The 25,119-nt window shown below is 37.8% G+C and overlaps 1 protein-coding gene across 1 annotated transcript in view; it reads right to left on the reverse strand.

Moving 5' to 3' along the window:
* tjp3.S (tight junction protein 3 S homeolog) overlaps positions 1 to 25,119 on the reverse strand; it is a gene marked incomplete at its 5' end in the record, with an annotated part of 47,221 nt that overhangs the window by 18,766 nt on the left and 3,336 nt on the right. The window contains 5 exon segments of the mRNA NM_001086093.1: positions 2,060 to 2,163; positions 3,409 to 4,015; positions 7,745 to 7,847; positions 8,787 to 8,911; positions 10,894 to 10,950. Of these exon segments, the coding sequence (NP_001079562.1) occupies positions 2,060 to 2,163; positions 3,409 to 4,015; positions 7,745 to 7,847; positions 8,787 to 8,911; positions 10,894 to 10,941 (987 nt within the window).

Here is a 25,119-nt window from a genome sequence, read left to right on the forward strand (position 1 = left end):
ATCTATCTATCTATCTATCTATCTACATATGTATATCTATCTATCTACATCTATCTATCTATCTATCTATCTCTACATATGTATATCTATCTATCTATCTATCTATATCTACATATGTCTGTCTATCTATCTATCTATCTATCTATCTATCTATCTATCTATCTGACAAGACATAAATCAAACAGATTAAAATTAAGGTTTCAGTTTGGTCCCTAGCCTTTGGCAAAGTGCTAATGTGCAGTAAACAAATATCTTAAATGCAGTGTTTTTGGTGGGAAAGCACCCAATTAATAATGAAGCAACACCATCCCATCAAGAAATTTGAAAAGGGTTGTGTCATGGATTAAGGAGGCCAAACTCACCAAAGTTTGCGGAGTGCTGGCTGCAGAAAACAGATACTATATACAAAAGGCACTCAAGCATTCAGGGGAGCGATTTCACTTAAAGGGGACCCGTCACCCAAAAAAAAATATTCAAAATCCTATTTTTATTACACCAGTCAAGCAAAATTAACTTTAATTACACTGTATAAATTAGTTGAATTTTGTTTCCTTCAGTCTGGGATGTCCTAAATAAAGCAAGTAGGTAGGAGCCATTTCATGGACACTGTTATTAAGGCAAGCCTTGCATCATCTCAAAATCTTATTTGTGCACCAGAACGGGGGACCTGATGTTCATCCCCATGCACTGGCTACACAATTAAATGGTTAAGAGAATGGGGTGAATGTGGGGAGAGCAGTGATATCTAGAAAGTCCTGAATGGAAAGTGAAAGTAACTGCCTGCCCCGCCTCTATGCCTAAGACATAGACGAAGGGCAGGCAATATTTGATTGACAGCTGAGATTTTTAAATGAGTGTATAACACATATGAACGCTTTAATAAAAAAAAGAATTTGGATTTCATTTTAATTTGAAAATGACTTTTTTATACAGCTTTTTACGTCTGGGTGACGTCTGGGTCCACTTTGAAATGTAACTTTTATTAGGTAAATGTTTTAGGGGGAGTAAAATAATCAAACCAATTACAGACATGTGCAAGTAAGTACCTAGGTATGACTACTGAATGCATGCTGTGTCTTCATCCGACAGTCAGATATATGTAGTTTTTACCTGCGATTTCTCATTCACCTCCTTTTATCTTCGGAACGGCATGGTGAAGGAACGGTCCTTGGCGAGCCGTGGAGTTCAGCCTTTATTGTTCTACTAGCAATGATTGGTCCCTAATTGCCCTGGTACAAGTTTGGCCAGTGATGGAAAGTGAGTCCCTGTGTCTTCCCTTAGGCTTATATGACTAGTAATAGTTTTATACAATGCAATCATAGTTATATTACACAATTACAGAGTTATTCAATAGAATAAATAGAGTGTATTTGGATGCCTCTGATAGCTTCTACTAGACAAAGCTTTTTAATGCCCTTTTTTATTCCATGATCAAATATACTCTTCATATGAATATGAAGTACAGAAAAAGCTAGAATTTCAGACATTAGGGGGCAGATTTACATATGGTCGAATATCGAGGGTTAATTAACCCTTGATATTCGACTGCCGAATGTAAATCCTTCGACTTCGAATATCGAAGTCGAAGGATTAACCGCAAATAGTTTGATCGAACGAAAAATCGATTTTAATCCATCGATTGAACGATTTTTCTTCGACCTAAAAATTGTTAGAAAGCCTATGGGGACCTTCCCCATAGGCTAACATTGCACCTCGGTAGGTTTTAGGTATCGAAGTAGGGGGTCGAAGTTTTTTCTAAAGAGACAGTACTTCGATTATCGAATGGTCGAATATTCAAACGATTTTTAGTTCGAATCGTTCGATTCAAAGTCGTAGTCGAAGGAGCCAATTCGATGGTCGAAGTAGCCAAAAAAACATTTGAAATTCAACTTTTTTTATTCTATTCCTTCACTCGAACTAAGTAAATGGGGCCCCTGGATGTTACTGGAAACATTCAACAGAGCAAAATATATGGATACATTTCTGCATCTTGTCATTATGTATCTTTAATAAACATAATAATACAAATAATAAACAAGTTCAATGACATCCCATTTACCTTTAGAATAAGGTCTCCTTCTTGTAATGCCTTCTCTTGAGCTGCCAGTCCACTTTCTGTTATGTGTTTAATGAAGATTTGACTACCTAATTTTAGACCATATTCTGTGAGGAGATGGAGAGAAAGGTCAGAAGTGTAAGAACATTTCTTATATGTTATTACAGTTTCAAACTAAAAAGTGCAGAATGAATGGCAAAAGAAAAAAAATCCAGTTGGAACTGGAACTGCCCATTATAAATAGTTTCCAAAAAGAGTAAGTAAGAGTAAGAGTTTAGCTTACATAAAAGAGCAACTGGTATACTATAACATCTACATGACAATATATATTAAATTAAAGACATATGTGTCTTTATATTTTTATAGCATGGTAAAAAACAACATTCACAAATTTAAAATAAATATCACACTTTGATGAAAAAAGCACATTTTGCTTCTTAACTAGCAACTTCTACCTTTTGGAAGTAACACAACCCACTGAACACTACAGCAAGCGTCACAAGACGTCAAAAGGGATGTCAAAAGAAATTTGACATCCCACAGTTAGGCTCATTTATTGATACCGTGCCAAAGTTGGACTTTGCTATAACCAATAGCAACCAATTCCTGATTAGGAAGGACATATAGCAACAAAAACTGATTGGTTGCTATGGGTTAGTTCCACAGAGAGTCCCACTGCTTCCTGATCCTCTGGATCAGCTAGTAGTTAGGCAGCTTTAAGGGTCAGGGCACACAGGCAGATTCAGGGAGATTAGTAGTCCAGCGACAAATCTCCTCTTCTTTGGGGCGACTAATCTCCCCGAACTGCCTCCCCTGCTTTCCTGATGGCTAATATGTAAATTGCCGGTGGGATAGCACTTGGAGCAATTTGTTTTCCAAAGTCTCCCGAAGTTTCCTTGTGAGGCAACTGTGGGCGACTTCGGAAAATGAATCGATCCGTGTGAAATCCTGCCAGTGATTTACATATTAGGCAGGGGAGTCAGTTCGGGGAGATTTGTTGCCAGGCGACTGATCTCCCCGAATCTGCCTGTGTGCCCTGACCCTAATTAGGCAAAAAGGTTGAACTTAGTGGGTGTGTTATCTACTAGGTTAATACTTGTTGAAATATTAAAGATATTTAAGATGTGAAGATTAAAAATAAAAAGTAAATGCTTTACATATACATGTGGATAAAGTGAGTATGTGGTCTAAGGAGCATGAAAAATTAATAGAAAGGCTTCTGTAAACTACTAAAATCAGCAAAGATGCCAAGCTGTCTGAATACAAAAAACTATATTTAAGCTACAAATTTTCTTTTTTTGACTGGTAGAAATATAGGAATTAACAAGGAGTCATATTGCAGAAGACTTTACCTTGGTTTTCTGCACGTTTCACCAGAACAGCTTTCATAGGTTTGGCTGGCACATCCTGGATAGGCAATCTCTTGAACCCAGACACCAGCTCTAGGCCATTTGGGTATCTCTCACCTATCTCACTGCCAGAGCCCCCCACTTCACTGCCAGTCTCTCTCCTTTTACTGGAATATCCACGTGCCTCACTGCCAGAGTCCATCACATCACTGCCACGCTCTCTTCTTCTGGACCTCCTACCTGTTTCACTCCCTGAACCACCTGATTCCCTTCCTACCTTCCTCCTTGCATAATTTATCCCATCCCTACCAACAGTTCTTCCCCTTCGATGTCTGGCATGACAAGATGAGTGAGTGAAAGACCCCTGGGAGCTGTGGCCACTAGATGAATCCCCTTCATATCCTCTTGCTGTGTCCGCGGGAGGTTCCTGTTTTGAGCTTTCATATCTCCCTCTCCATGGTAAAGGGGAATCTGGCCCATCATCCTTTTCTCTTCTTGAGGAATCCGAGAAGACAGGCTCTGAGGATTTTTGGGTATGGGAGGAATAAGTAGAAGCTGGATGCATAGAATTGCTTACAGGAATCTGAATCTTTCGTGGCCGTTTCACAGTCTGTAATGATGAAAGATGTGTTGATTGTTTAAGCATTGTGCTAAAAAGCTTCCTTAACATGTTAAAGAACCCTCCTCTGTAATTTTATCTAGTAAATTTCTATTTCCTAAATCATTGAAATAGTAAAATCTCTCAATGAAATGCACAACTTATTTAAACAGTTGGAAGACACAGCTGATATTGACAAAAGAATGTCAGTATTCCAGTGGGCAAGGCTTGCAGGTGAAGCAGCTAAAAGAGCAGAATGGAGATTGTTTTTGTATAGAATATTGAATCGATAGATGTATATAACAAATGCATGGGATTTAATTTAAATTTCCAATCTGCAAAATATTTTGGATAATAGTTTCTTAAGGTCTGTTGAATGCCACTGGCCAGCTTGTGCTAGTACTGCTATAAAAATCCCCTTGAAGGTCATAATTTTTTTCGATTCGATTTTATTTGATTTTGCTCTCTGTCCTCTGGATTTGTACCTAAGGAAGTGGAACTTGCATCTGCTGTGCAATTTTTTTGTTGAACTGCACAGCAATGCAAGTTAAAACAGCTGTAATATAATACTACAAATTCCAAGTACAGTAACAAATACTGAGAAGTGTCCTCTTTATATTCATTATTTACCAGTATTTGTATGTCATTTATATGTTGAAATATGCACCAGTCAGGAGGAGCAGCTTGCAACAAGCCCCTGTAAAGACATGGTTCAGCCATACCACCTGATGCTGCTGTCTGCTCCTCACATCAGATTTCCTATCCAGCACAAGAAACACAATGCAGCTTACCCCGTGGTGGAAGTCCTATAGGGGTGCACTCTTGCCCATTTAGCACTGTAGCACTTTTTCCCTGGGGTAAAGTAAATGACACATAGGGCCCTTTATTACACAAACCCTACAGATATGTGCTTTTTTTTAGCTGTAGACAAATTTACAGATTTTAATCTCTTTACTGAGTTTAAGATTATCAGGGGGTTATGTAGCAATTTGGCAATGTTTGTCCCTGTTCAGAAATCTACCAATATTTAGTTGTTACTGGTCTAGTTTATTGCAATAAATGGAATCAAACATTTGTTTGATACCCAGTGTGCCATTTATAAATCAAGAAAATGTAAATCTCAAGGTAATGTACCCAGTAATTACAGTAACAGCCATGCACAAATTGACTTACTGATATATATACTGTAGATAATACCAGATCTGTAAAGTCGGAAACTATTTTTTCTATCTGGAGTTGGAGTCACCAAAAATGTACCGACTCCTAATAACTTTAAATATAAGCACTGAAAATAATTACAATGCAATTTTGTATTGTATTTAACAGCTATTCTACAGCTATATGTCAGGTACAATTGATATACAAGTTGTTTTAGTTTTTCCAACTGTTTTTCGGATGTGCTTTATATTTTTGAGCTTTGGCAGTAATAAAATGGCTTGTATGTTGTGTAATTAACTTCTTTCAATCAATAATGAAAGAGTTTTAAAGTAATTAACATATAATATACTGTTAGTATGCACTTGTAAAAGCTGGGTGTTTGCTTCAGAAAAGACTACTGCAGTTTATATAAATAAGCCGCTTTGTAGCCATTCAAACTGCTGGAAAAAAGCAGAAAAGGCACAGGTTATACAGCACAACCAGATAAGCCCTGTTCAATACAATGGTGTTATCTAATATTATTTTCGAACTGGCCCACCAGGATACCAGGAAAACTCCCAGTGGGCCCAGGGGTCAGTGGGACTTCCTGCTTCTAAGCATTCGTAACAATTTAATGTTAATTCTCGAATTCTTTATGGAAAGAAAGGAGCCAGATAGATGGAGAATAGAGTATGTCATGTAAAGAAAAGTACTAAGAAAATAAAAACATTGAGTGACAAGTGGAAGAAAATTAGTTTCGAGTTCTGTGGGTTCTGGCAAATGCCAGAGGGGCTGCTGTAAGATGCTATAAAAGTAACTATTAATTGGGCTCGTGGGGGCTGTTTGGGCCTCTTTGTACAAGGAATGCCAGGGAGAATTTTGAATCCCAGTCCAGTCCTGACTTGGAGAATGGGCCCATGGTCTAAGGCTGGTGGGTAACCTGCGCCTTTTTTCTAGCTTGAATATCTGCCCCCATGGCTACACAACAGCTTGTCTATATAAACTATAGTAGTGATTCTGGAGCAAACACACAGCTTTTACAAGTGCAGAGCAACAGTACATTATAATTTAATTACTTTGATACACTTTCAGTTTTTGGTGTTACTGTTCCTTTAAAAACAGAGGAGTCAGCGGTTCAATAAACAGAGTTGGAGCCGGAGTCAAAGAATTTATATACCAACTCCACAGCCCTGGAGCCCTGAAACTGATCTACACTAATTTTCTATGTTTTGTTGCTAAACTTTTCCCTTAATGGTAATTACACACATAGGGGCCGATTCACTAAATTCGAGTGAAGGATTCGAAGTAAAAAAAACTTCGAATTTCGAAGTATTTTTTGGGCTACTTGACCATCGAATGGGCTACTTCGACCTTCGACTACGAATCGAAGGATTCGTACTAAAAATCGTTCGCCTATTCGACCATTCGATAGTCGAAGTACTGTCTCTTTAAAAAAAACTTTGACCCCCTACTTCGGTAGATAAAAGCTACCGAAGTCAATGTTAGCCTATGGGGAAGGTCCCCATAGGCTTGCCTAAGTTTTTTTGATCGAAGGATATTCCTTCGATCGTTGGATTTAAATCCTTCGAATCGGTCGATTCGAAGGATTTAATCATTCGATCGAAGGAATAATCCTTCGATCGTACGATCGTAGCATTTGCGTTAAATCCTTCGACTTCGATATTCGAAGTCGAAGGATTTCAATTCCTAGTCGAATATCGAGGGTTAATTAACCCTCGATATTCGACCCATAGTGAATCAGCCCCGTAGTGTTTTGCGCTTGCATTTTGTTGTGGTGACAACATGCAAAAATTTTTTTGTTAATGAGAAGTGTTTTTTTAGCACTCACCATAGCTCAGAATTTCTGCAATTCTGTCATTGAGACAAACTTGGAATACAAAATGTCAAATACTTCATTGCCCAGACAAAATGTTAAACTCCTGGGGTAGGATGTAATAAACCATTTAAATTCCTTACAAATCATGTGATACTAACATATGATTCTTTAATAGCAACACGTGATTTGTAAGGTATTTAAATGGTTTATGTTCACTAATATGTATTCACCTGAGGAAGGGGCTGGTTCCCAAAAGCTTGTGCTTCAACTTCTGAAATAAAATTAGATAAAGGCATTTGCTAGAACAAGTTGATGTTGCTTCTTCCATATATATAACCTGTATGGTATATTTGGCCTAAAAGCAGTCTGGGATATAAATGCACCCTGCAGATATAAGTAAGTGGTGTGCTGCAAGGAAGAACTGTTGTAGGATGGAATAGACCATTTCAGTTCAGGAAACTGAATGAAGGTTATCTATTGATGAATATTATTCATTGTATAGCACTGTATGAATTAATCATGTTTGTAACCTCTACTCAGAAGTTTCCCCTTTAACACCTTTATCAAGTATTTGTTTGTATGCACCTGTTCTATTGTGCAACACAGTGGAATATGTTTTACTTAATAAATATAAGCAAATAATGTTACCTTTATTGCTAACATTTTTATTTTGCTTTAGTGCAATGTTGAAAAAAAAAAAACTTTTTACTGTACACATTTTTATTAATATTAAAAGCATTTCATGGCATTTTAAAATTATGGCTTACCACATTTGCACTCTTAGAGCATGATTTCAGTGTTTGGATGGCAAAGGAGGATGACACATTTTCCATTGAAACACCATTAACCATGACAATGCGATCTCGAGTCCTGCAAACAACATAAAGATAATGGGGCTCATTTATCAACACAGGGCAAATTTGTACATGGGCAGTTACCTATAGCAACCAATCAGTGATTAGCTTTTTGAAACCAGCTGCAAGTAGAACAATGAATGCAGCAATCTGATTAGTTGCTTGTTTACTGCCCATGGGCAAATTTGCCCAGTATTAATAAATGAGTCCCAATGAATATAAAAATGATTTGAACATAGCAGTTTGTGGTGTTTATACAAATGGCCTGTAGATGCCACTGTGCTCTTATACTTGTATACTTATATTGCGCTGTGACTTATACTGTGCATACTTCCTGGTAGCTTAAAACTAAAAGTGAAAGTTACTGTTGTGTAATGCCTGCATGACTCTGCTAATAAAGCATTGGTATACTCTACTCATCCACGGCTAACCAAAACATAACAAATGGCGACAAGGATGGCTCTTCTACCTCTGCAGCAGCCTGCACCTTTTCTTCCAAACCCTGGTGAGCCTACTATACCTTTTACTGCTTGGATCCGTATGTTTGAAAATTATATTATTGCTGCTGACCAAGGGGAGATTTCTGCTGCTAGAAAGCGTGCTTTACTTATTCACTGCCTGGGAGCAGAGGGACAGCGTATATTCCATATATTACCATTACCTGATGATACTTATGAAACTGCTTTTACTGCTATAAAAAGAATTTTTTCGTGCCAAGAGTAAATGTAGTTGCTGAAAGATATAAATTCCGCCAACGTGGACAGCGTAATGGCGAATCCACAGAACAATTTGTAGCGGCTTTGAGAGAGCTGGTTGTAACCTGTGAGTTTTGGAATCAGATGTAATGCTAAGAGACCAAATCGTGGAAAAAACAAACTCAACCAAAACATAACACAGTTCATAACTCTTGCATAGCAAGAAATGGAAACAAAATTTTAGAGTTATAATCACTTACTGCAGTCTACCATCAGCTGGTCCACCACGGATAACATCTGAAACAATGACAGAATTGTCTCCATCTATTCCTAAAGGACGGTCTCTTCCTCCAGAGACTGCAATACCAAAACCTCTGCGAGGGTCCTTAGAATAAATAGATAGCATACTAGTCAGGATCTCTTAAACCTTTTCCAAGACCAGAGATTTTCTGTACAAAACATGTGGAACTGGATCAAAACACTGGCACACTATTGTAAAGACTCAGAATGAATTTGGTTAACTTTTGCCTTCCATACTACAACCAGAACTACATTCCATATAATCACCCTCCCAGTTCCATAACAGGGTAACAGTCTTGTGGCCGAGGACTGGCCATTTTAGACCAGTTAAGAGTGGGACTGAAACACAAGCAAACTTGGCCATGTGAGTGTGGTTATTGACTTATTTGACCCAAAAACTAATAAAAGTCTGATCTGATCTCACTAATGAAGCTATCCAAAGAAGTTTATGTGATGTACAATGTATTATAAGACATCAACATACTAATACTACATAATAGTAATCAATTATTTTTAACAACATTTTGTCAGTTGTTCTTCAAATACACTGACAGAATATAAAAAAAGCTTTATAACAATCCCACGCACATGGGATTTTTTCCAGTTTGAGTTTGCTGAAAGGGCTCAGAACCTTTCCTAAGACTGTCTCCCAACCTGCTATTTGCAAACAACAAAATCAGACTACTATACTATCATTCCTTTCTGTACCCTCCTCTCATTTTCTCTCTCTTTCTCTCTGTCAAGATATGTATTAATGTGTGTTTTCATACAGATCCCATAGTAATCTGATACTGACACAGTGTCATGTGACATGATCTTTGCCTGCTAATGCAGAAGTGTTAAAGGAAAACTATAACCCCAAAATAAACACTTAAGCAACAGATAGTTCATATCATATTAAGTGGCATATTAAAGAATCTTACCAAACTGGAATATATAATTAAGTAAATCTTGCCCTTTTACATCTCTTGCCTTAAGCCACCATTTCGTGATGGTCTCTGTGCTGTCTCAGAGATCACCTTACCAGAAATACTTCAACTGTAACTGTAACAGGAAAAAGTGTGGAAGCAAAAGACACAGCTCTGTCTGTTAATTGGCTCATGTGACCTAACATGTATGGTTTGTTGGTATGTTTGTGAGTACAGTGAATCCTATGATCCAAGGGGGCGGCCCTTATTTTTTAAAATGGCAATTTTCTATTTATGATTACCCAATGGCACATACTACTAGAAAAGTATATTATTATGAAAATGGTTTATTTACATGAAGCAGGATTTTACATATGAGCTGTTTTATGCAATATCTTTTTATAGAGACCTACATTGTTTGGGGGGTATAGTTTTCCTTTAATAAGGTTTTGTCTTCTTGAAGCAAGAGAAGCATAGCATCTGCTAGTGATGTGCGGGCCGGCCCGATACCCGCGGGTAGGTCAGGTTCGGGCCAACTTCGCACCCCCCTTTGCGGGTGATGGGCAGGTCCGGGTCGAGCTCTTCCTCCTGCCCCCTTCCAACTTTCGGATTTATAGCCACACCCATTCTGTGATGTCATTGTGGGCGGGTCTATAAAGGGAAGCTGGAAGTCGGGCTTGGGTGGACGCAGGTGAAGGGGGGGTGGTTGCGAATCAGGTGTGGGTCGGGAAAAACCCGACCCGCACATCACTAGTGTCTGTGTGCAGTTTCTCCTCTGCTGCAGGCTCACATGACATTGAGCTACTGGTTATGCCATCTCAAGCAGAATGGCAACACTCTCCTTCCTATCTATCAGTCTGCCTGTAGGGCCTTCTATATGATAACTGAGCAGCTCTGTATTTGCCTATATGACATGGCATACAACATAACTGGAACATATTCCACTATCAAATATGTAGAAGAAAATTAAGCTGCATAAAATTAGTCTGACATAATGAACCGTGACTCTCAATCTTTAAGTAAGCTTTCTGCACTCCCTTTTAAACCAGGTCTTGATAGACAAGTCACTCTTTTACATAAGTCAGAATTTGGCTATTAAACTTAGTCAAAAAAGTCAAAAAGTACCAAGATTCTAAGATTCTAAAGCTGGCTGGCTTACCCGAATTAGTGTTGCAGTGTACTGTTCCCATATTGTCATTTCCTCCATATCTGACACCTAGAAACAGAAGATTACTGTAAAGAACAAATATATAGTATAACATGCACATCACTAAAGAGATTTATAACACTGCTACTTTAGGGCAATGATATATATTGGGGTATATTAATCAAAGAATGGAGAGAGGCGGTATATCACTCTAGAGGACTGTGGCGATCTCTGACTTCACTCTTTAAAAATTTGTATTTTGTGATTATAATTCATTAATAAGTAGGAGGATACATCAGTAAAGGACAGTCATTTAGGACAATATCTGCCACTACAACTCTTTAAGATAAATATACTAAACAAAATATATGCCACTATGCTATAAGTTATGTAAAGGAGAAATAACCAAAATATCTGAATTGAGCGGAGCGCAAGAGGAAATTGAACAACATTTTTTGTTGTAACTATGCATAGAGTATGAATTCTTTATACACCACAGCTAATGATACCTCCTGGACTCTAAGCCAGCGACCTTTGGAGCTTTTCAATTCAAATCCCCCTTGAATTCCAACATTGTCTAGGGCACCCCTTTACTCGTAATACGTTTACAGAAGTTCAGGTGACTCCCTGTGTTTTCCTTTCATATGCAAAGAAAATGTTACACAGCAGTGTAGTTCTTTACCATAACTTCCCTTAAAGAAATGGGACTAGTACGCTCTTATATGTCTCATGTGCATGCACTGCAAAGATCCTATCGGTACTTTATTTCTCCCCATGGCACCATGACCAGGGATGATTTTTCAGGATTGCCCATACATATATTATTTCTACAACCCAACTAAAAATGTCTAGGAGAAAAATCCAGGCTTTGATACTTATTTACCCATCACTTTCCTCCAGGGCATTGCTTTGCATTGCATCTTGCGTCAGAGAAAAATCAGGTGCAAAATTAAGGTCAGCTTTTTACTACACATCTGCCACAGACAGATTATATTATTGCAAAGGACAGGCTCCAAAATAAAGTTTGGTGATTCTCTGCCAGTTAAAAAAAAACTTCAACAGAGAATACACACAGTGTGGTATAAACATAATGAAGCCAAAATTCTGACTGGGTGCTGTAGTTTACACTGGGTGAAGTTTTGTAAACACCAATAAAAATGATACGTCATATGCTATTGAACTGAACAACTGAACATTTTGGAATCTGCAACTGCTGGAAGATGCTTCACTGGAAAGCAACTGCAACTAAAAATGTGTTTGTGGCCCTGGCGGGTTCTGAGTTTTACAAAGTGAGTAGAGAAATGGGAAGAACTGTCAGTCTCAAATTTCCAATTTGTAGAAATGAGGTAGATCAGAGCCAAAGTTATATCTGGCCATGGATTAAGTAATAGGAGAAACAAAAAAGAAAAACAAGGCATTGTGTGCATATTTATTCCTTATTGTGAACATAGGTTCATAACACCAGAATTTGCCCTCTACTACAATTTACAATAACCGCTTGTCAGGCAATTGTTTGTTTTATTTTTAGGTATAACATCCAATAGTTGTTGACTAAAATACACATACATTTGTTCAAAATGACGACAGCTAATTGCATCCGACTTAATTTCTCAATTTAGACAGATTAGGTTCCTGCCACACTAGTCTGATTCTCTGCATTTATCTGCAGGCCAAGAATCAGCCCATACACCTCCCTCAGCCTACCTGTGTGACTGCACCTGGAGCCATTGCATTTGCCTGGGGGCAGGCACAGGAAGCAGAATTAGATTCAGAAATGCATACTCGTGCATTTCAGCACAATAATCCACCCGGGTTATCTGCACCTAGACCAACACATCGTCTCCGGGTACAGTCACATGGGGAGTTTGAGGCAAGTATAAGAGCTGATTCTCAGCCTTATTCTATCCGAAGGCCAAGAATCAGAATGGTGTGGAAGCAGCCTTATAAAGTGGTATAGGGTTTGTACATAGGCTGTGCTCTATTTTGTAAGTCTGCCGCTTGATAAGGTAATGTGTATAATAGTGCTTTTGAGAGCACTGGAAGAAGGGGGTTGCCCAAAAACATTTGCTGGGATCTTGAATAAAATTACATATTCACTGCAGGTTGCAGTGTCATGTGAGATCCATTTGGAAATATTGGGATACTAGTTTACAGAGCTTATATGTGAGAAGAAAACAAATTAGGTTTAGTAAAGGTGAACAGCCACTAATATGCACTCCAAATTTCTGTTGAGCCTAAAAAAAACTGTAAAGGGCAAAGCTATCAATGTCCATATATTTTAAGAGGTTAGTTTCCTGTAAAAGGGTTTGTACCTAATACAGAGGTTAAGGTACCCTACTATAAATAAGAAAATTTAAATTAGTCAATTACACTTGGGATTACACTTGTTTTTGTATAATACACAAAATTAGCAAACTCCCAATATCTCACAATAATTTGTATCTATTTTGGAGCAGCCATAACAGCATGCCTCACAGAATAATGCACTACTTTGAACTTACTGGAAACCAAATTAAATATTAAACTTTACAAATGATAATATATTTATAATAACCTGTGAAATATATCCTAAATGATTTCAGTATATAATTTACAGTTACTGGTGCATTATACCATGTACTTTACATTATACATATATATTTATATACACACACACACACACCTACAAGCAAAGCTTCACCTTAAGTCAGGTGTTTTTTTTTATTCCTTTGTTTTGTTGTCTCAGAGCTATCCTTAGAAAGAATGCATCAATAAATTCAGACATGTTTAATAGCCAGCTTGCACTTCTACTTTTTCATACTGCATGCTTTTGCCAGCAGTAATTTATCTAAAAAATTATACTTTTGCTTGCCATCATAATTGCAACAGTTTTATTTCTGGATTAAGGAGAAGTTTGCCCTAGGCATTGTTTACCTTGTCTTACTGGCAGGTGTAAAATTACATTCAGCATACCTAGAACCGCACAGCCATATCTGGCTTCAAGACAAGCAGCGAGAGTGAGGAAAAGATTAAAGTGACCTAGGTGAGAGGGAAGTCAATAGAAAATGGCTAGTGGGAATAGAAATGGCTAGGAGGGAATATAGGGCTGGACTGAATACGATTCACCTGTGCCTTCCTGTTGTAAACTCCACCCTCAGAAATACAGGAGAGAGGCAAGGATAGAGAGAAGGAGGGATGGAGCAATTAGGACTAGAGAAGAACACATGTTATGGGTATATAAAATGTTTTAGTATTTCAACTTTGTACATTTTTATAAAAAGTTCTCTAAGTATGATACTTCCTTTAATAAAATGACCTGCATTTAAGGGAAGAAGGGAACTTAGGACATGTTTAATATAAGATAGACAGGAAAATATATAATGGCAAGAAAATCTGTTTAAAGAAACAGTTATACAACTGTGAATATACAAACTGCAGTAAAGTAATAATTATTACTCCAAACATACTTTTTAACACCCATTATAGAAAAAGCCAAATTGTACTAAGAATGTATAAAATGATAAACCTATACTTTCTTCATATAACAGTCTGATATACACCATGCAGGAGAGCCATGGTACTGGCAAAAAAAACACAATGCAAAGAGCACTATAGGAACCATACAGGTATAATGTCCCTGTACCTGTAATCATACATTCATTTTTAGGCAGGTATGTCTGATATGAGTTTACACAGTGATGCATGTTTTTTAAAACATAACTTAATAAAGAGGACCATTCCAAAAAGCAGACCCTCGCCTCTAGGGATACATTGTTCTTTTTATTTGGATTTGGTACAAGATTCACCTGAATCTTTCATGAAAGAATCAGGATTTGGCCAAATCCCAAATTTGTGTTTTCAGTGCATCCTTACTCTTCACATTTGTATGCAAAACAGTAGGAATTCTGGAAAGAAAAGCAAGTTTCACTCTTAAAAATTCAATTTTCACAGGAATGTCGTTTAGGCCGATACTCACTCACTGTGTTTGCACTTCCCCTTCTCTGCATATGCAGATCAGAAAACCCTGCCTATACTTGTTTTATTTAACACCAACATTTAACAGGGGATTTAATGATTAGTAATTTTAGTTTGTCTGTTTTAGTGATTCCTCGAGTATTTATGGCTAGATAATATTACATTCCCAACATATCTGTTTTTGAATTTTGGATTTAAATGTTTATATGGCATAGCCATGAAAACATTACTTTGATTGCTTCTTTAAGGTTTAATGTACTAAGATATTATAAACAGCACAAACTCACCCTTCACCTCCCAGGCTGGTTAGACGGGTTATGATAATTTCTGCCAAACATTCTACCGAAACTCACCCTGCAGGCATAAAAGGGCACAGCTTTCCAGATTCCTGCAGTAGACATACAACTGCATGAAACACGAGAGGGTGTTTACCACTAATGCAGTACATGCCATATCTGCAGGATGCATATGGCAGATTAGCAAATAAAACAGGTGCTATCTGTATGCAATACCTCAGTAATTTTTATATTTTGTACATTACCACAATGAATTTTAAATGAAACAACTCAGATGCAGTTTAACTGCAGACTTTCAGCTTTAATTCAGTGGGTTGAACAAAAAGATAGCATAACAATTTGAGGAACTAAAGCCTTTTTTTTAACGCAATCACTTCATTTCAGGGGCTCAAAAGAAATTGTGTAATTGGCTCAAAGGCAATTTCATGGGCAGGTGTGGGCAATTCTTTTGTTTTGTCATTATCAATAAAGCAGATAAAAGCCCTGGAGATGATTTGAGGAGGAAGATTTTGCAACATGCAGTCAAAGGAGCTCTCCATGCAGGTGAAACAAGCCATCCTTAAAGGGTTGTTCACCTTCAACTTAACTTTTAGTATGATATCGAGAGAGACATTCTGTGACAATTTGCAATCGGTTTTCATTTTTTATTATTTGTGGTTTCTAAGTTATTTAGCTTTTTATTCATTTTTTTATTATTTGTGGTTTCTAAGTTATTTAGCTTTTTATTCAGCAGCTCTCCAGTTTGCAATCTGGTTGCTAAGGTCCAAAAGAACCTAGCAACCATGCACTGATTTGAATAAGAGACTGGGATATGAATAGGAGAGGACCTGAATAGCAATATGAATAATAAAAAGTAGCAATAACAATAAATGTTTAGCTTTACAGAGCATTTGGTTTTAGATGGGGTCAGTGACCCTCATTTGAAAGCTGCAAAGAATCCAAAGAAAAAGGCAAATAACTAAAAACCTATAAAAAAAATAAATAATGAAGATCGATTGAAAAGTTGCTTAGAATCAGCCATTATATAACATACTAAAAGTTAATTTAAAGGTGAACCACCCCTTTAAGCTGCAAAAACAGAAAAAACCCATCCGAGATTAGGCATGGCAAAATCTACAGTTTGGTACCTCCTGAGAAAGAAAGCACTGGTGAACTCAGCAACGCAAGACAACAGTGGTGGATGATCGCAGAATCATTTCCATGGTGAAGAGAAACCCCTAAAAAACAGCCAAACAAGTGAACAACACTCTTCAGGAGGTAGGCATATTGATATCCAAGTCTACCATAAAGAGAAGACAGCTTGAAAGTAAATATAGAGGGTGCACTGCAAGGTGCAAGCCACTCATAAGCATCAAGAATAGAAAGGCTAGATTGGACTTTGCTAAAAAAACAACTAAAAAAGCCAGCACAGTTCTGGAAAAACATTCTTTGGATAGATGAAACCAAGATCAACCGCTACCAGAATGATGGCAAGAAAAAAGTATGGAGAAGGTGTGGAACAACTCATGATCCAAAGCATACCACATAATTTTTAAAACATGGCGGAGGCAGTGTGATGGCTTGGGCGTGCATGGTTGCCAGTGGCACTGGGACAGGACAGAAGCAGCTGAATAATTTCTGAGGTGTTCAGACATATACTGTCTGCTCAAATGCAGCTAAATGCAGTCAAATTGATTGGGAGGCGTTTCATAATACAGATGGACAATGATCCAAAAGATACAGCCAAAACAACCCAGGAGTTTATTAAAGCAAAGAAGTGGAATATTCTTAAATGGCCATGTCAGTCACCTGATCTGAACCCAATTGAGCATGCATTTCACTTGTTGAAGACTAAACTTCGGACAGAAAGGCCCACAAGCAAACAGCAACTGAAAGCCACTGCAGTAAAGGCCTGGTAGAGCATTAAAAAGGGGGAAACCCAGAATCTGGTGATGTCCATGACTTCAGGCTGTCAGTGCTAGCAAAGGGTTTTCAACCAAGTATTAGAAATGAACATTTTATTTTCAGTTTTTTAATTTGTCCAATTTCTTTTGAGCCCCTGAAATTAAGTGATTGCGTTAAAAAAAGGCTTTAGTTCCTCACATTTTTTGTTCAACCCACTGAATTAAAGCTGAAACTGTATCTGAGTTGTTTCATTTAAAATTCATTGTGGTAATGTACAGAACCAAAATTAGAAAAAAAGTTGTCTCTGTCCGAAAGATTTATGGGCCTAACTTTAAATATGCATATTTTAATATGAATGCTTCAGGACAGCTACAGTTGCACCCTAGTTTTGGTATAGGCATGAATGAAAGAACAGTTCAGTGCTCCATACCTTTATTTGTATAAAGAGGGATTGATGATGTGTAAATCTATTTGCTAGCTTTCAGAGGCCCATTTATTAAGGGTCGAATTTCGAATAAATCTAATATGTAAAACTCGGACAAATTTTACCGTCGCGAAAACTCTAATTCGAATTCGACCAAACTCAATTCTCAGAAAAAACTTGAATATCAGGAAGGCTACAAACAACTCCAAATTGGTCACTGCACCTTTCCTATTGACTTATACAATAATTCAACAGGTTTTAGGTGCGAATAGTTGAATTCTAATTCTTAAAAGTCCAGAGTAAGATAAATCTCGAAAATCAAATTCGAATTTTTAAAAAACTTAAATCGAGTTTGCATAATTTCCTAAAAACTAAAATTCAAATTAGAATTTTCAATTTGACCCTTAATAAATCTGCCCCTTAATGTTTGCTTAAAAAGTTGTGAATATAAAATATAAAATGGAAAGACTATGACTACACAGTACAAGAAGTCATATGACATTTTCATGTGCCACTTTTATAAATCATACTAATCTGTCAGAACACACAATAAAATGTAGGTGGTGTGCGTTTTTTGTTATCAGCACACTTTTTCCTTCATTAATTTACTATATCAAATACAGATCAATTAAGTTAAATTAGCGAGGCACTGTTACATCAAAACTTTTGGGTGGTTGAAACCAGTTCCAGAATGTCTTCAGTTCTGCATGCTTCAGAAAGAAAATTAAGGGGCAAGATGGTCATAGTCATAGTCACAGTTATATTTATTGTCATCTCTTCTGCATACAAGAAAGAAATGCATACATAAGGAGATGTCCCTGTTACGCCCCAGACCACATACATACTACACATACTCCCAAACAAACATATACAGTGTTTAAAAAATCAAAACAGTATACACTTTCAAGCCTAGAATATATAACTAAAATACAAAAAAAAAGTAGAAAACCCATTTTTCATTTCATTTTAACACAAGAGTATTTCTTTATTTTTTGTGCTATTCATCTGTGCAATCACACCTTGCACATTGTGCCCTCTAACACTGCTGTAATACATGCTATTGGCAACAGGCAGGGCAAAGGGTGCTGTACTGGGCTTGGGCACACTGATGTAGTTCAGAATGGGGCATGGACCTTTGGTTGTTATATTATATATCTAGCTTTAATTTTCCTTTAACATGTTGGTGAATGTATTGGTAGGCAATTGTAATATTAAATAAACATTTTACTGCAGAAGAATGACTAAACTTTTACATAGTTAGGTTTAGGATGAAAAAAGACCAAGGTCCATCAAGTTCAACACCTCCAAATGTAACCCAGTGCACATACATACATACACTCACACCGACCCCTCCATACACTCACAAATTTTTATATATATATATATATATATATATATATATATATATATATATACATGAATATCTATATTAAATGTAGATTTTAGTATCATAATAGCCCTAGATATTATGCTTGTCCAAGAAATCATCTAAAGGTGGCCATAGACGTAGAGATCCTCTCGTTTGGCGATGTCGCCAAATGAACGTATCTCTCCCCATATGCCCACATTGGGCTGATCCGATCGTGGGCCCTAGGGCCTAACGATTGGATCATAATGCATCTGATACGGGCGGTTGGATCGCGGGACCGGATAAACACACAGATGCTGCAGCGATCCAGCAGGATTTTTTAACCTGCCCGATCGAGATCTGGCCGACTTTCAGACAGATATCAATCGGGGAAGCCCGTCGGTGGCCCCACACATGGGCCAATAAGCTGTTTTAAGGGTGGTGGCAGACAGGGAGATTGTCACCCAGCAACAAGTCTTCTTTACTGCGGGCGACTAATCTCCCCACACTGCCTTCCCGTCTGCAAGAATACGAATCACAGGTGGGATTGCTTCGGATTTCTGAAGTTGCCCAAGTTGACTCACGAGGTGTGGGGAGATTAGAAGCCCACAGTAGAGGAGATTTGACGTGGGGGACTAATCTCCCCATTTGCCACCACTCTTAAAGGCAATAACAGAATCAGCCATGACAACATGATCTCATTATGGCATGATGGCAGGGCAACTGAAAACGAGCAGATTAGGTGACAAAACACTGTTTGCATTGCTCTAAATTTAATGGGACTCTGTGCTAGGAATACCATGTGGTGCATTCCAATGAATAAATTGGTCCAATTCATTCATATGGCTATTTTTTTTTTCTGTGTGTTTAGTTTTGGTCACCATCCCAGTGAGTAAAGAGCTGCATGCTAAATTATAATGATTACTACATAAATTGTCACTTAGAAGAACACAGTGGAAAGCAATGCAAAGCTACCAGAGCACAGAATACATGTAGTTAGGTAGCCCCATTAAGCTACCCAGATTCCCAGTTAAAGCATGACTGGGCTGATGTTTTGTTTATGCTATAAACAGAAATTATTTATTCATGTACAATCCTCCATTTAAATAGATTTTTTGGAACTACAGCAGATACATTTTAGGATAATAGAACACATGCATTTTCTCTGATGGCAAAGGAAGCATGATTCCTGTATCCTTCAATGCAATGTTTTTTTTGGGGGCACATTATTGACTGTGGGATGTCTGATTCCCCATGGGCAATAAAGCGAACCATGTGCCTTTGGTGGTTTCCAGCACTAATTTTATGAGAGAAAGTTATTTTCAGTTACAGCAACTATGGTTGTCACAAAAGGAAAAATGCCAGGATACCTAGCTTTTTTCTCACTATCTTATTTATTACATTCACATAAAGCAACTATGGTTGTCACCAAAGGAAAAATGCCAGGATACCTAGCTTTTTTCTCACTATCTTATTTATTACATTCACATAAAGCATTTAATGGTGGTCCTATGTTTTTAACTGCACCGAGTAACACCTCTGAATCCATTTACACTTACTACACTTATTATTACACTTAATTTTGTTTGTTCTTTATTTATTTTAGTTCACTCTTATATTTTCAGTTATTTACATCCATACTGACACATATACTTATATACACCTGTGCATTTGGTTTTACTTTGCCTTCACTATGTCTATGTCTATGTCATTACATTGTTTTAAAAAAATGGGCGTTGGTTTGGGCAATTACTCCCTCTTAAAAGCCGCAAGGTAGTGGCGGCGGGGGAGGATTTAAACCAAAATCAGATTGAAACCAAAGCTCAGCAGACATTTACTTCAATTAATGCTATTATGCAGAGAGGCACAAGACCCTTTATACTACTATGACCAGAGGTAAACAAGTTAGGGTTTACCTTGACGTGGTATGGTGGCTTTTCCACTTTATGATCATAATTTGTAACTAAAAGCCCCTGTCTATAAACACATGCACTTGCATTTATACTGAATTACTTATGAGGCAGGGGCCAAGGGAAGTGTATTGTAAGTAGCACTTCCATTATACTTAAATATACTTTAATTTAGCCTTAAGAGTGCTTCCACAACCCCTGAATTTTGTATATCAGTTTTACCTGCCAGGTTGGTATTAAAATGACCAGGTGGCAAATCAGTGGCAGACAAGCTCATGTTTACTTAATAGTTTTACAAATTTTGAAATCAACAGCAGTTTGCCTTTACTTTAAAGGGGTTCAACTTCAAACACTTTTTTTCAGTTACCAGAAATAAAGACTTTTTGCAATTATTTTCTATTTTCTATTTGTGATGGTTTTTTAATACTGGAGTGTAAAATGAAAATTTTCACCTTCTAAAGCAGCTCGGGGGGTTAGGGGGAGGGGTTGCCAGCTCTGTAACTGTTCTAAATTAATACATTTAGTTGGTACATTTTTTATCTTTGTCACCTCCAAGCAGAATCCCCGAGTTTGATTAAAGGGGTGGTTCACCTTTAAGGTAACTTTTAGTATGTTATAGAATGGTCAATTCTAAGCAACTTTTCAATTGGTTTTCATTATTTATTTTTTATAGTTTTATAGTTATTTGCTTTTTTCCTCTGACTCTTTGCAGCTTTCAAATGGGCGTCTTTTAAAAAGCAAATGCTCTGTAAGGCTACAAATGTATGGTTATCACTACTTTTTATTACTGATCCTTCTATTCGGGGCTCCCCTATTCATATTCCAGCATCTTATCCAAATCAATGCATGGTTGCTAGGGTAATTTGGACCCTAGTTACCAGTTACCAAGTTGAAGAGCTGCTGAATAAAAAGCTAAATAATTTAAAAAAAACCTTCAATAATCAAAATTGAAAACAAATGGCAAATTCTCAGAATATCTCTCTACATCATACTAAAAGTTATCTCAAAGGTGAACAACCCCTTTAAAGGCGGCTGTTAGAATTGATATAATAGTTGCTAATATTCCAAAGATACTGCTGATAAATTTATCAACTCATGTAGCCACTAAATGTATCTAATTGTAACAGTCCAGAATCTGCTCCTGGATTACTGAGCTGCAAGACTAAGACACCCGAGACTACTGATGTGCGGGCCGGCCTGTTGGTAGGGCTTTTGGCGGGCCTACCCCGCACTCCCATTTGCGGGTCCGGGCGCGTCCGGGATAAGCTCTTCTTCCTGCTTTTCCGCCCGCCACCTTGAACTGCCGGCTTACCGACTTCATTTTTTAAAGGCGCGCGTCTGCTCGCCCCGCCCCTCTTGTGACGTCATTGGCGGGTCGGCGCGGGTCTAAAAATGGAGGATGGAAGTCGGGCTCGGGCGGGGGCAGACGGAAGAAGGGCGGGTTAGGGTTGTGTGCGGGTCGGGTTTTACCTGACCCGCACATAACTACCAGAGACAGAAACATTACACTATAAAAAATGGAAAGCAATTGAAAAAAGTCTTTATTTGTGGTAAACAATGTGAAAATAACTAAACTGAATAAAGGTGTTTGGAAGGTAACCAACCCCTTTAACTTTTTGTTCTGCAGCTCTCCATTTTAGAATGTCATCAGCTACCTGGTTGTTAGGCTATCATATTAGCAACTGGTCACTGGAAGATGAAAGGTTCTAAATAGAATCATATGAAATAAAATGTAATAATATTATCATAGCCTCAAAGACCAACACATTTTTGGAAGCCAGAGTCAGTGACCCCCAACAATGAGACTGAAAAAGAGGCATAATAAATTGCTAAAAATTAGTAAAAATACAAAAAAATAGTAGCAATACAAAATAAAAATGGAAAACCAATTGAAAAGTTGCTAAGAATATACTACAACACATTAAAAAGTTAACTTTAAATCGAAGTAGCCCTTTCCAGAGGCATAACTACAAAGGTCCAGGAGGTATAGGGGCCCATGAGGCCCAAATAAAGACATATATTGGTAAACAAGTACAATCTCTGGATATGTTAGGAGCCCTAAATTTAATTTGCTTTGGGGCCCAGTAACATCTAGTTAAGACTCTGGCCCTTTCATTTTTTTTTTTATGAACCACAGGAATGGAATTCTGACGTCAGCTATTGCAACTGGTTACACAAAACAAGTTATAAAGCCCAATGGCCATGGGTAAGTCTCCTTATAGCTGTGAATTGATTGCCTTTTGCACCTGATTCAGACTTACAGAACGCCATAATAATAACTCATTGCTTGTGTCATGATGTTTAACCCATTAATTGCCAAGCACGTAGGTACTACGTTCTGGCAGAAAAATGCTCTGACTGCCAAGCACGTAGTACCTACGTGCTGCACAGTCAAGGGCTCCCTCGCTGCACTGGCGGATTTTGCCGCCATGCAGGCAAATTTGCCATGTCCCAAACCCCCTAGGCAACGATCCAATGGGGCTCCCACCTCGGTCCTGCAACGTGAATATCGCAGGACCCGACTTCAAAGATATTTACATGCATGCACATGGCTGGAACGTCTAGACCTAATGGGACTTGATCCAGCGCCACCCACTCACTTCCTGTAATCGATCTTGGGCCCTCCAATGCTGCCAAGGACTCCCCCAGCCACAGAAATGGTAAGTGGTGTTTCTTTACTGGTTTACACACAGTTACTCACATGGAAATACTCACACACTACACGTGTAACTAAAGGTCGTTTTTGCTTTTCTGTTTTTTTTTGTCTTTTGTACACTCACATTCTTTTTCACATATTTACACACTTACATACACATATAGACACATTTACACACTTTTTAGAGCTGCATACACAAGCATACACATACTTTTTAGTTCTTCATTTTATCAGTTTTCCTCTAGTTATTCCGCTAAAAACTGTTGATTGGATCAAGCATTCTGACCGCTAACCATGCTGTTGGATCAGTTATTCTATTATTTCATTGATAGATTTTTATGATGTTATGCTTGTTTGCATTGTAGTTTTTTAGCGTTGTTTGCACTTTGATCATTTGGAGTACAAACTAATTTGGAGTCAAAATTTAGGGTGTTTTCCAGTTGTATGTAAGATATTGCATGCGATAAATGCGGCCAATTGCAATATTTTTAGGTGATTTGGTTTTGGGGCAGTCTTTATACTGTTTTTAGGCGATTTTCAGAAATGTCGTAATAACCACTGCCTTTAGCGTAGCTTTGCAGTATCGTAGTTTGGAGTAGAAAGACCTAATAACAAATTTTTGATTAGTCAGAATTTGTACTTTACAAAAATATATGGTTTTGGTGGTCTTTGTGCTGTTAGTCGATCTTGTAGCACAGTCTGGGCTTTTGTTCACAGAAGACGAATCGACAGCGGAAAAAATCCGCTGCTTCGGTTCATCTATGCATATTGGGCATCAAACTGTTCAGTAGACCCTTGGCATCAATATCAAGGGTGTTTTCCAATTGTATGCAAGAAATTGGGTGAAGTAAATGTGGCCAACTGCAATATTTCTAGGCGATTTTCAGAAATGTAAAAACAGCTTCCAAATTTAGGAAAGGTTTGCAGGTTGGTGCTTTGGAGTAGAAAGATATGCATACCCAATTTGGATTTGGGGGAATGTGTACTTGGGGTGTCTACATTTTGGGGTCCCTATATGCCACATGCTTAGGTAAACCTATTCATATTGGACATCAAACTGTTCAGCGTTCCCCAGGCTTTCATATTTTGTCTTGATACCTAATAGTATGTGGGAAATACGATGCTGCAGGTTGGAAGTTTTGAGGTGATTTTTGGATATGTCACCAAAATTGCCAAATTTAAAGTTTCCGGATTGGTGCTTTGGAGTAGAAAGATATGCATACCCATTTGGATTCAGGGAATGTGTACTTTCCGAAAATACGTTTTTTCTTACTTTGCCCCCCCAAAATCTATGTAAATGTGTTGATTTTGCAGTATCTGAAATTACAGACCATATGGGGGGGTCTTTTTTGGGGCCCATACATTCCACGTGCTTAGATAAACCTATACATATTAGGCAGAAAACTGTTCAGAGGACCCCAGGCTTTCATATTTGGGGTGATTTATCTTGATACCCAATAGTGTGGGAAAAACGATGCTGCATGGTGAAAGTATTGAGGTGATTATGGGATATGTCACCAAAATTGCGAAGTTTAGAAAATATATAATTTTCTGGGGTAAACATACTTTTTTCTACCTTTGTCCCCCCCCCAAATCTATGTAAATGTGTTGATTTTGCAGTATCTGGAATTACAGAACTGATAGCTCAAATGGGGTGTCTACATTTTGGGGTCCCTATATGCCTCATGCTTAGGTAAACCTATACATATTGGGCATCAAACTGTTCAGAGGACCCCAGGCTTTCATATTTTGGGTGATTTGTCTTG

This window comes from Xenopus laevis, chromosome 1S (genome assembly GCF_017654675.1).
Source record: "Xenopus laevis strain J_2021 chromosome 1S, Xenopus_laevis_v10.1, whole genome shotgun sequence".
In the NCBI taxonomy this organism is placed as follows: Eukaryota; Metazoa; Chordata; class Amphibia; order Anura; family Pipidae; genus Xenopus; species Xenopus laevis.